General features: G+C 43.4%; 1 protein-coding gene across 1 annotated transcript in view; it reads left to right on the top strand.

Annotated features, from left to right (window-relative positions):
• Iqgap2 (IQ motif containing GTPase activating protein 2) overlaps positions 1-13010 on the top strand; it is a 283168-nt gene that overhangs the window by 50750 nt on the left and 219408 nt on the right. Inside the window, exon 2 of the mRNA XM_075976277.1 lies at positions 1459-1558. Coding sequence (XP_075832392.1) covers positions 1459-1558 — 100 coding nt within the window. The remainder of the gene's footprint in view (positions 1-1458; positions 1559-13010) is intronic.

Here is a 13010-nt window from a genome sequence, read left to right on the forward strand (position 1 = left end):
AAGAAAATCAGTAAATCTAAACCAAAACCAAAACAAAACCCACAAACAAACAAGCAAACCCAAAACTACATAAAGGCCAGAGGCCTGAGAGGTGACTCAAAAATTAAGATCATATACTGCTCTTGCAGAAGACCTAAGTTTGGTTTCCAGAGCCTATGTCAGGTGACTCATAGTACATAGTGCCTGTAACTCTACCAGAGGTATCTGATGTCTCTTTTCTTAGCAGGCACCTGCACACACATACACATATCCACATACAGGCACATATGTGCATACACACAGGTACATGGGCACATGTGGACACACACAATTAAATATCATAAAAACAACTGAGCTCCCAATGTCCCAATGAGGAGCAGAAGGAGGGAGAACATGATCAAGGAAGTCAGGACCACGAGGGGTGCACCCACCCACTGAGACAGTGGGGCTGATCTATTGGGAGCTCACCAAGGCCAGCTGGACTGTGACTGAAAAAGCATGGGATATAACCGGACTCTCTGAACATGGCGAACAATAAGGGCTGATGAGAAGCCAAGGACAATGGCACGGGGTTTTGATCCTACTTCATGTTCTGGCTTTGTGGGAGCCTAGCCAGTTTGGATGTTCACCTTCCTAGACATGGACGGAGAGGGGAGGACCTTGGACTTTCCACAGGGCAGGGAACCCTGACTGCTCTTTGGACTGGAGAGGGAGGGGGAGAGAAGTGGGGGGAGGGGGAGAGGAGTGGGAGGGAAATGGGAGGCTGGGAGGAGGCGGAAACTTTTTTTTTCTCAATAAAAAAAAACAAATCTTTAAAAGAGAAAGTAAAATCATTACTATAAAAGGCAAAGGGATTTATTTTTAAAATGTATATATTTTTATGTGCATGTATGTGTTTGTGCACCATGTATGTAAGAGTATTTAAGGAGGCCAGAAGAGGGTGTTGGATCTCTTATAAGTGGAATACAGGTACTTCAGAGCTACCTGTGGTGCTGGGTACCAAGTAGTTTTCTGCAAGACCAGCAAACGCTGTAAACCATTGAGCCATCTCTCTAGCCCCTTGGTGGGTTCACTTTTTTTGTTTAACTTAATTAAATTTATTTATTTATTTGTGTGTGTGTGTGTGTGTGTGTGTGTGTGTGTGTGTGTGTGGTGAAAGCAGAAGTGGGAAGGAAGTGGACCAGCTGGAAAAGGAGGAATGGGAAGCGAGGATGGGTATCTGTAACATGCAATGACATATGTGTCATAATGAAACCCATTTTTGGTATGGTATCTACGGAAATAAGTCTATCACAACTCTTGGACAAGACATAAAACATGACTTAAGCTAGGGTTTGCCCTTCCAAATGAAGTGGAACAAACTTATGCACTCAGTAAGGAATGTTTATGAACAAGACCACCAAGTAGATGTCTAGTTTACTGTACTATTAACGTGAATAAAACATTTTCAAGTGACACATTCTTCTCCTGTATTTCTAGCGATTGTGGATGATGAAAGACTGTCTGCGGAGGAGATGGATGAGAGGCGGCGGCAGAACATCGCCTATGAGTACCTGTGCCACCTGGAGGAAGCCAAGAGGTAGGATCCAGGTTCAGTCTGTCTGTGTATCCCTCTTCTTGGAGCTTAGCCTTGGGGTAAGATTGGGGTAAGATTCAGGAAACCAGAAGTTTCCTGAATGGGCCAACAATTCCAAAGAATTGTCAGGATCGTGGATGGCCAGGGAGACACTCTTACCCGTCACCCATAATTTAGATTTGGACACCTTGTCACGCCAGTGCCAGACCAGCATGGCAGAACTGACTCGGTTCATTCAGTCAGCCCTTGGTCACAGCTGGATGGATGGGCACGACACTCATCTGCGCATATGCAGGTAATAATTCAGCTGCAGTCTTTAGTAGCAGGATGTGAGATACCATTTTTGGTCATGGAGAATTGAGAGAGGTCACTGTCGAGGGGCCAGGGAGGCAGATCTTCCTTTTCCTTTTCTTAGAGCCTCCCAGGAAACTACAAAACAACAAATTAGATTATTTCAGACTCTACATCTCACTGGCTTGGATACAGGGCAACAGAAATAACTTAAACCTAATTTCTTTTCCCCAAGAGTGTCCTTGGGTGATCTTTTTGTGACCTCTTGCCCATGATGATAAATGTTCAGTAAAACAATAGCCTATGTGACTGAGGTCCATGGGTCACTAAACGATGAAGCAGGTTTATGACAGCAATCTCCTTAACTTGTGGGTGTGTGGTCATTTGGCTATGGTCTCTATAAAATCCCATCAACTCTTTTAGACTCTTTGGATTAAGTAAATGCTGGCTGGGTTCTCCTCGGAGAAAGTGAAGATAGAGAGTCCAAAGTGCAAATGCCTCCTTAGGACTCTGTCCTTTGCTGAGCCAGTGCTACCTGTTAGCATCTGATATTCTGCTTTGTGAGACAGGTGAGCTAGGTGTTCTCTTACCTAACCGCCAATAAATACTCAGTGGTCATGGATGGTAATTATCACGGGTCACTGATAAATAGTTGTCTCTAGAGCGAGAAATAAAAGGATTTTACTCGGTATTTTATAAAATACGAATCCATGGTCGAATTTGGCATTAGCATTGCTTTGCTGGGGGTTCTCAGTATTGTTTCATCTTTTGACAATGCCATGCAACTTTATGCTCTAATAATCAACTTTTAGGAAACTTAACATGCTTGTAAAGTCTGCATTTAGGACAAAAGACACTAAGAGTCCTTGCCAGTGTAAGATTGTTGGACTCGCCAGGCGGTGGTGGCGCACGCCTTTAATCCTAGCACTTGGGAGGCAGAGGCAGGCGGATCTCTGTGAGTTCAAGACCAGCCTGGTCTACAAGAGCTAGTTCCAGGACAGGCTCCAAAACCAAAGAGAAACCCTGTCTCGAAAAAAAAAAAAAGATTGTTGGACTCACACTCTTAGTCAAATTCTTGCTTAAGAAATAAGATAAATGAAGAGATTCTTAGGCGCCCGCTATAGAGATGGATACTTTGCATTGGTATGGATCTTGGTTTATTAATACAAATTTAAGGTTGGTTTTGTTATATGTATATTTCTCTTGATTATGGTACTGTGTTTGTGCAGCTCATTTAAAAATGTAATGTATAATTAAGAAATATAGGTTAATAGATAATCATCTATAATAGTCAAGCTTATAGTCATGTTAGTTAGGTTTTCTAAATATATAGAGATATATTTCAGTTAGATAGGTATTCTTCAAATCTTTCAGAGACCTTCAGAATATGGCATTTAAATGTTTTAAGAGATTAGAACTTTTCATGACAGCGAGACACATCTGCTCCTAGCAGCACCAATCTACTTCAAAAGGAAGATGGGCATTGAAGAGGCTCCTTATGGAGTTGGTTAGCCATTTGAGCAAGAAACTGCTCTTGCTTGGAATGCTTGATGGATTGAACATGCAGGAACTACAGAGAGAGAACTGCTAAACTTGCCTATAGGTGAGATGGTCCTTTGGAGTTCCTGCTTCATGAAAGAGTCTGCCAGACATTCTGTAGGACACAGAAGAAAGTTGACTGGCAAACTTCCAATATAGGCTGAACTGTCTTTGAAATTTCCTGCTTCATGGAAAGTCTGCTAGATACTATGGGCCTGTAGGCTGAAGATGGGTGCCTGCAATGTTACAGAAGAACTTTGGGTGACTGTCCAGGCAGCGAGATGTCTCTGTCAGTTTTTAGAGTTTTGGAAGTTCCTTATAATGCAGTTCCTGTTTACTTAGGAAATATTGTATCCTTTTGGAGTCTTTGATGGAGTTGAAGAATTGATAGTTATAGTTTTCCTTAGTTATGATAAAAGATAAAGTAGATATAAATATTGTAACTGTAATTCTTGCTTGGTACCTGCTTTGTTATATGTAAATTTACCATGTTAAAGTCAAACCTTCCTTTTTATTTAAACAGAAAAAGGGAGGTGATGTGGGAGTCCCCTCTTTATGCTGTGAATATGATTGGTTAATTAATAAAGAAAACTGCCTTGGCCTGTTGATAGGGTAGAACTTAGGTAGGCGGGAAAAACTAAGCTGAATGCTGGGAGAAAGGAGACAGAGTCAAAGAGAAGCCATGTAGCCCCACTGGAGACAGACGCCAGAACTTTACCCATTAAGCCACAGCCACGTGGCGATGCACAGATTACTAGAGATGGATTAAATTAAGATGTAAGAGTTAGCCAATAAAAAGTTAGAACTAATGGGCTAAGCAGTCTTTTAAATAATATAGTTTTGTGTGACTATCTCTGGAGTCTGGGAGGCTGATAATGAACAAGCAGCCTCCTCCAACAGGCGCCCAAATGTGATGTGCTCCCTGTGACACATCTGAGAATTGGTGAGAGGACTTTCCTTTTCTTTGCTGACATATGTTCCATACCCTTGGTGTGTGCTTCATTTTATACGTAAGTGGGAAAGAGTGTGATATGGGAGAGAAGCATGACCCAGAGTTGGTAGACCTGATTTCCTGGCCCCAGCTTGTACTGTGTGATGATGGGCAGGTTATCTAACCCAATGGGGAAGTCCCTTTTGCTCTGTAAATTGCATGGTAAAGACACTACTACCTGTTCTAGTTTCTTCCTTATTTATTTTTTTTAATCACTGAGAAAGAGGAAAGTATTCTGTGAATGCTGATCCAGGCCAGGCAGTTGCGTAAACATGGCTCTCTTTTCAGTGTGGTACAGTGGCAGAAATGAACCTTCACAACTTGTTCTCCTCTGTAGAATTACTACAATTCATTAGTGATTTTTTCTCTTTTTATCATAAAAATAATCCCGGATACTTTGAGGAAAACTTCTTTAGGAAGAATGTCTTTGAAATAATAGACTATAAGAATATAAAGTTTTCAGAGCTGGGGAGCTCAGTATCTCTTGCCATACATACAAGACCACCTGAGGTCAGATCCCGGGAAACCGAAGCTGGATATGGTCCACTCCAGGAGTGAGATGGGATGCTGAGCTAAAAGAGTCCTGGAAGCTCACAGACCAGTTTGCCTGGCATGCTCAGTGGTAAACAACACAAAACCCTGTCCCAAAGGAGAAGGTGAGGACCAACCCACAGGTTACCCTCTGACCTCTGTACCTGCTGAAATCCCACATTCATAGAAAAGCACACATATGCGTACCTACATGTACACAAGACTTTCTAAAGTGATTTATAGACTTAATGAATGCCTGGCTAAGTTCAAGCTGCTGTTTTGTTGTTGTTTTTAACCAGAGGGTTTTATAAAGAAAGCACAGGTCAAGGAGAGATGCTCTTGTAGAGAATCCGGGTTCTGTTTGCAGGCCTGACCTAGTGGATAACAACAACCACCTGTAACTCCAGTTCCGGGGCGGTGGGGGAATCCAATCCCTTCTTCTGGCCTTGGTGGGCACCAGGCATGTACATGGTACACAGGCATAACATGTAGCCAAAACATGTATGTAAAATCAAATTAAAAAGGAAGTACAAAGACAGTATATCTGATTAAGGACTTACAGTGTAAAAAGTTAAGATCCTCATTTTAAAATGGACAAACTGGACATGGTAGCACACATCTTTAATCCTTTCTTTTGGGAGTCAGAGCAAGCTGATGATCTCTGTGAGTTCAAAGCCATCCTGGTATACATAGAGAGTTCCAGGCCAGCCAGGGCTACACAATAAGACCCTGGCTCAAAACCAACAAACATACAAGCCAAGCCCACTAGTTTTTAAATGGACAAAAGTTAGGAGTAGACTTCTCTGAAGCAGATAAACAAATGACCAGTAGAGACGTGGTAAGATCTTCCACACTGGTTGCTAGGGACCTACAAATGGAAACAGTGAGCGTCCACTCTTATTACCAGCTGGAGCACAAGTGACAATTTATAACAAATGTCCCCAAAGATGTGCAGAATTTGGCACCTTGTGGATTGGTGGTTGGATTGTTAAATGGTGCTGCTACGTTAGAAGTATCTGGCAGGTCTTTAAATTTTTAAGCATAGAGTTTCATTGTTGAGCACTGAAAAACCTATGTCTACACAAAAATGTATATCCAAACCATTATTTATATTAGTAAAAAGAAAAATATTAGCCCAAACCCATCCACAGTGAATTAATGAATAAACAAAATATAGCATGTCTGTGCAGTGCAATAAAATGCAGCTATAAAATGGGATGCATAGATTCATTATGAGCACCAAAAATATTAGAATAGACAAATCTGTGGAGGGGAAGGCTATTGGTAAGGCCTTGGGTCGGGGTGGGGGGGTTGTGAATGACTGATGATGGCCCTGGGATTTCCGTTAAGGATGATAAAAATGTTTTAAAATTGACCACGGTGATAGTGGCACAATTTTAAAAAACATTTAATTATAGACTTTGAACTATCTGGTATGACAGTTATCTTTAAAAAAAAGTGATTGGAGCTCTTTTGAGGGTCCTCAGTGCAGCTCATAAAGCAGATGAGCTGGTCTTTAGCAGATACATTCCATCCAGGTACGATGGAATGGGTTTCTCACAGGCTGCAGTCACCTCATGGTTTCCAGTGGGGCACATCTGCTTCAAGCTGGTTTAGTGCTTTTGACAGGACTCAGTTCCTCACGTTGAGCCAAGGACCCAGGTTCCTATGTGCTGGTGGTTAGAGCCTTTCCTTCTCTCAGTCGCCAGGCACTGGGATGCAGCTAGCAAGCATCTTCTGCCTCAGTGAGTGTGTAAGAGTGCAAGAAGGAAAGCAGAGTAGTCTATAACCTATTTTCAGATCCTTTCTGGTGTATCTTACTGATGAGAACCAAGGCCATGTTCAGAGTGAGGGAAATGAACAGGGCTGTGAATTCAAGGAAACCTGGTGGGGTGGGGGCACCCGGAAAGCTACATCCCCGCCAGGTGCTCTTCTTCGCTACCTATCACAGAACTGATCCATTTAGCTGGAGACTGAAAGGGTGGATCCTTTTGTTACTGACAGACATCCAGCCAGGAGTTGGTTGATGTCTTGGTCTCATGGTTGTGATACTAAGATCATCACTGCCTTGGTTCCTTTTTTAAAATTTTGAGAGTTTTTGTTGTTTTCGTTGTAGGAGTGAGAGCCCAAGACCTGTCTTCCACGCTACAGATGCTCTTTCCCACTGAGCCACACTCCCAGCCCCGAGCTAGTTCACCCTTATGTCTTATAACTTAAGACTAAATAGACTTCTAAGTTTTCTTTTCAGATACCCTGCTTCTTTACCGGCTTTGTGGGGCAAATTTTGCTGACACAGAACTGGGCAGCCTGTGCTGCTCCTATGGGCTGTGGAAGGTCCTTGCCAATGCCAGAAATCCCACTGTTTGGAAAAGTCACTCCCTTTATTTAAAGAATTAGTGCTGCTGAGCGCTCCTTACTCATTTATGTAAAATATATTTTGAGTCATGAAAATGAGTACATTTTAAGAAAATCAATCCTTTGTTGGGGACAACTATAAAAAACTTGAGACTGAGGGTTCAGTTTGGGAGAACTCCAGGCTGAAGAAGGAAATCCAGCTGGGGCCGTTATGAAGGTCAGAGGACAGGAGAAGAAGTTTTGGCAAGAAATGGACAGGGAATTTGGACATTACAGTTGAGCGCTCAGTTATGAATGGAGCCACTATTGTGTTAAGGAAGGTCTCTGTGGTATCTTATTTCTTTTTTAAGGAAGAAGAAAATGCACACACAAATTTTGCAATGCTTACTCTTTTTCTGCCCTGAGTTTAAATATTGGGGGGGGGGGGGAGTCTTCTCTTGGTGAAGGCCTTGTTTAGAAATATTGTCTTGATAGAGCTAGGTGTGGCCAAGTTGTTCCCTATATGCCTAAGCCTGGGGTGGGCTTTTGTTTTTAAATGTGCCCTGGAAACAAAACAACACTTGAGTGTGAGTGCTTTTGTGCCCTGTTTACAATTCAGAAGCCGAAAGGGCACTTTGTTGATTAAATCAAGTCTTAAGTGCTAACCTGATCTAGCAGTGGACTAGAGAATATAGAATCACACACTCAAAGAGACACACTTTAAATGTCTAAGCAAGTAGAAGCCACAAGTGTGGTTTTGGCATGCAATGAGTAATTTACTTACAAAGAAAAAGTCACGCCTGGGCAATAGGCTCTACTGAATTCACAGACTCCACTGAATTCCCCCTTCATGCGTGGGCCTCTTTGCCCTTATTCTTAAGGACACCGTAACCTTGGATGCCTTCGTAAGCACAGCTAATAAAAATTCAGGATTTGGAGGGTGATACCTTGGCATACAGTTTATTGAGAGACTTGTTGCTCTATACGTTATTTTAAGGAATTTCTTAGTTGTATTTGCAGCCCATAAACGGCTTTCTTGTTTCAATAGCAGCTGCTTCTCTCCCCCTACTTTTTCCTCTCCAGCTGTTACCTCAGATGTGATGAGGGAAAGGAATAGAACATGGGGTTACTCTGTGTAGCAGCAGGTGGAATAGGAAGGGTGGTCAGTCCGAAGCAAGGGTCCCTCTCAGGGCTGGCTGCCAGGTGACAGGAGGGCCTGCTGCCAGGATCACTGACCTGTTGGAGGGCTGTTTTCCAACCCGTTTGCTTTGGCAGCCCCATGTAGCAGGGTTCTACCCTTCCTGGCACAGTAGAGCTAGGTACATCCTAGTAATATGAATAGTCTTTTAGAAGATAGGACTCAGTTGAGAAACTTGGGAAAGAGTGAGACGTGGTCTTAGAGGGCATCTTCATGGGACGAAAGGAGGCAGGATGCTGGCCCGCCCTGCTGTCAGCCTGTGGTACTTAGGGCAGAAGTAGAGGCGTTGATGCTGAGGTCCAGCTGGGTGGTGACTAGTGGGAGGTACTATGGAGTTGCAGTTGAAGGAAGGAGTAGCATTTAAGGATATAAAGGAAGAAGCCATGGGATTTGGCAGAGGACTGAGTGTGGGCAGTAGAGGACATTGGGAAATTGCATGCTTGACTGATTTGTGACTCAGGGGACCTTGCTTTGTGATCTCTACCTGCTAAGCCTGGCCATGGGAGACTTCTTCGGAAGGTTTTTTTGGTTTTAGTCCACATGTTGTGTGTTCTAGCTACGGCTGTTTGTATGTTCATGCTAATCATCTCAAGCCATGGACAAGTTAAACAACTGATATTTGACTCTAGGGTTTGTATTTGTTTCTCAGGCTCTTCAAAGTTGGAGGCCTGGGAGGGGCTTGAAACTTTCCATGGTCTCTAATGTTTTTTACAAACAAGGGGTCACATGACTGACTCTTATTCACAAGACACCATACTCTGAGCAGTCACCCCACATGGCCTCAAGTCTCCCTGCCATCCTGGGGAGATGGGCAAGCCTCAGTTTATAGATGAAGACACCAAGTCCTGGAAAGACTTTAGTATTTGTTCAATGTTACAGTCAACAAGCCACGGAAAGGGGTTATAATCAGGTCTATCTGATGTCAACTGTATATATTAAAACATAAAATATTGCTGCTCTTTTTCTTTCCTTCTCTCTTCCTTCTTTCCTTCCTTTTTATTTTATTTATTTATTTTCTTGGAGTCATGGTATTGCTGTTTTACCAAGGCTGACCTTAAGTTTGCTATATAGTCCCCGCTGACTTGTAACTTGGTATCCTCCCGCTTTAGTCCCTAAAGTACTGAACTTCCAGATATTCATGAGCATACCTGACTCCTACTACTTGGTGATGTAAGTTCATATTGGTCTGGGATTTTATTCTTCATGGGTTCTTTCCAGCTCTTGATAAAAGCATTTATCTAATTATTCTTTATCAAGAAGAACTCGGGAGTTGATATGGGGTAAGAACCTGAATGTTTAGAGAAGTGGCAGAGAAATGACCAGTGACCTCCTCGCTCTCCTTACTTAATCCCAAAGGGCCAAAATCTTTCTAAGCCCCACCTTACTACTTCCTCTCTCTCTCTCTCTCTCTCTCTCTCTCTCTCTCTCTCTCTCTTCCTCTCCCTCTCCCCCTCTCCCTCCCTCTCCCTCCCTCTCTCTCTCCCCCCTTTCTCTCTCTCTCTCTCTCTCTATCCCTCTCTCTATCCCTCTCTCTCTCTATCCCTCTCTCCCCCTCTCCCTCCCTCTCCCTCCAGCTTCCTCTCCCTCCCTCTCTCTCCCTCTCCTTCTCCCTCTCTCTCTGCCTCTCTCTGTCTCTCTGTCTCTCTGTCTCTCTCTCTCTCTCTCTCTGGTCCTCCAAAACCTCTCTGACTAATTTTGGTCAATTAGTTGCTTGTTCCGCCCTCTGATTCAAAGCAAACTTAATGGCAGTCTCAGGAGTGTCAGAGTATGATCAAAACATCCCATAATACTTGAAGGTTTCTTACTTCTTAAATTCAGAGATTAGCATCATTGCCCATTTAGGGTTCTCTCTCTCCCTGTCTCTCTCTTCCTTTCCCTTCATCCCTCCCTTTTCTGTTGCTTCTGTTATTTGTTTCTCTCTCTCTATCATAGCCCATGCTGGCCTTGACTTTGTGATCTTTATGCCTCAGTATCCTGAAGACATTTTTAGTGTCCTGAGTGTTGGGATTACAAGCATGTGCCACTACTTACTCTTGGTTCGGTTTTGTTCTGACTAGTAAGTACAGTTGGCATCCGTTCACTGTGGAGGGCATTACCTCATATGTGGCTTCTTTCTTCTCCTCCCCATCTCTTAGTTTCTACAACCTGTTTACAGGCATTTTTCAGTTTTCTGTGCTGCAGACTGTCCCCTCCTCATTCAAGAGAGTCTTCATTCATCACTATTCTTGGTTAGGTCTGGTTTTCTCGCTCAGCCCATCAGTCATCTTGGTTCTGCCTCTATTGTGACTGGCTTCACAGTGTGCTTGGCTTTTTGTTGCGACATCAAAAGGTATGAATAGCAAACACCGCTGCAGCCTCTTCCTTCCTGTGTGAACCAGATGCTGTCTCATGCTGCGGTGCTTAAAACTCATAAGACAATGTCTTCATTCACAGCGCAGGCTCCAAGGGGAGCTGCTGGGGGAGGACTGACTATTAAGGGGCCAGGCCTCATGCCTTCTATCTCAGAAGGGCTGCAAGATGTCAAGTGGCCTTTGCTTGTGTTCTCAGTATGAGTACCGTGTTCCTCAAATGGTGCCAGATCTCCATTCCTCATGCAGAGCACCTAGACTCAGGGGAGTTCATAAGATCCCACAGTTGCTTCAGTGGTAGGTTTGGGCTGAGGAAAATGTCTTCTGGCTGTTTGATCTTGCACTTTTGCTCTGTTAGTCTCTCTACGTCATATTAACAGGAAAATATTAGTTAAACAGCTCAACAGCGAAAAGGGGTATTGCATTTATTTGACTAATTCGATTTAAGTCCTTAGTTTGATGCTGAATTCCTAGTATGGGGAGTTAGCTGTGTGTATGTCTTTGTCATTTGTCTTTTTTTGCTGACAGACTTAAATCCATTTAGGTGTTAGAACAGGAGTCTAAAAATTAATATCTCTAGTTATTTCAAACTCTCTCCCATTGAGTCTTGCCTGGATTGGTTTAAATATCCCTTATTTTTTTTCCTGTCATATAATTTGTAATACATTCTTTTGGCTGCCTTTGGAGTTTTCCCTGGCATATGGTGAGGCAGCTACATCATTTGTGAAAAGAAATTTATGGCAGTATCTTAGGGTTTCTATTGCTGTGAAGAGACACCATGACCACAACTTAGAAAGGAAACATCTAATTGGGTAGCTTACAGTTCAGAGATTCAGCCCATTATCATCATGGTGGGACATGACAGCCTGTAGACAGACATAGTGCTGGAGAGGTAGCTGAGAGTTTATATCTTTCATAGGCAACAGGAAGTGGTCTGAGACACTTGGCAGTATCTTGAGCATAGGATTCTTCAAAGCCCACCCTCATAATGACACACTTCCTCTAAAAAGTCCACACCTACTTCAACAAGGCCACACCTCCCATTAGTGCCCTTCTCTTTGGGGGTCATTTTTTTTTCAAACCACCATAGGAGGTGATCCCTAAATCAGTTACATCCTGCATTAAGGTTACATGGATGCTTAGGAGTTTGATGGTATATTATAGCAGATGGTATAAATGTAGTTTTCAGGAGTGGATCCATGGAATCTGTCTGTCTATCCATCTGTCTGTCTGTCTGCCTGCCTACCTACCTACCAACTTTTGTTTGGTTTTGGTTTTTGGTTTTTCGAAACAGGGTTTCTCTGTGTAGCCCCGGCTAGCCTGAAACCCACTCTGTAGACCAGGCTGGCCTCAAACTCACAGAGATCCACCTGCCTCTGCCTCCAGAGTGCTGGCGTGCACCAGTGTTGCCCAGCTAGGAGGCTATATTTTAATAAATTTCTCAGGTGAATTTTGATGCCACCTGAAGTTTGAGGATTATGGTTTTGAGAGTGAACACAGAAGTACCTTGTTGCTTCCAGATTTTCTACCTGACTTTGATCCAAAGAATAGAGAATTCCTCCTTACTTTGGGATGGCAGGGGAGAGGCGGGGCATTGAGGGCACACTGACGGGATGGGAAGGTGATGGAATAAGAAGCAGAAGGGCTTCAATCAGGATGGACAGAAAGTTAGAGCAGCTCTGAGGAGACTACTGAGTTTTAAGTTTTCTTTGCAAAGCCAATCACCAGGTTCGTGTAACTTTCCTTAACAATGTAAGGGGAAATGAATGAGGTAGCTAGGCCTCAGGATCAATATAACTCTGACAAAGTCCTAGTACACAAAAACTCCATGGTGTTGATGTAAACATCACTGAAATTAGGCACCTATCTGGCGAGTGAAGCCAGAATGGGTAAGAGGGGGACGGGGTGATGAGGATGAAGGGCAGGATCGCTAAGAACAAGGAAGTGGAGACCAGTAAACAGAGGCTGTAGCCCGAGATTTGGAAGCCTGTAATGCAAAGGTGGAGTATTTCCAGGTAGTGATAAAGTCCAAGGTGTGGTGGAGCAGATGTGGAGGTGAGAGGGAAGGAGGAAATCTCCCAGCTAGGCCCACGGGTGCTGCCAAGGCCATCCACCCTCTGAAAACCCCCAGACAGAAGTAGACCTGGAAGGAACACAATTACAGTGGCAAGAAAGGAAAGTGCAGAAGTTCAGATTGGGATCGACAGTTACTAGTCAGTCAGT

This window comes from Microtus pennsylvanicus, chromosome 6, assembly GCF_037038515.1.
Source record: "Microtus pennsylvanicus isolate mMicPen1 chromosome 6, mMicPen1.hap1, whole genome shotgun sequence".
In the NCBI taxonomy this organism is placed as follows: Eukaryota; Metazoa; Chordata; class Mammalia; order Rodentia; family Cricetidae; genus Microtus; species Microtus pennsylvanicus.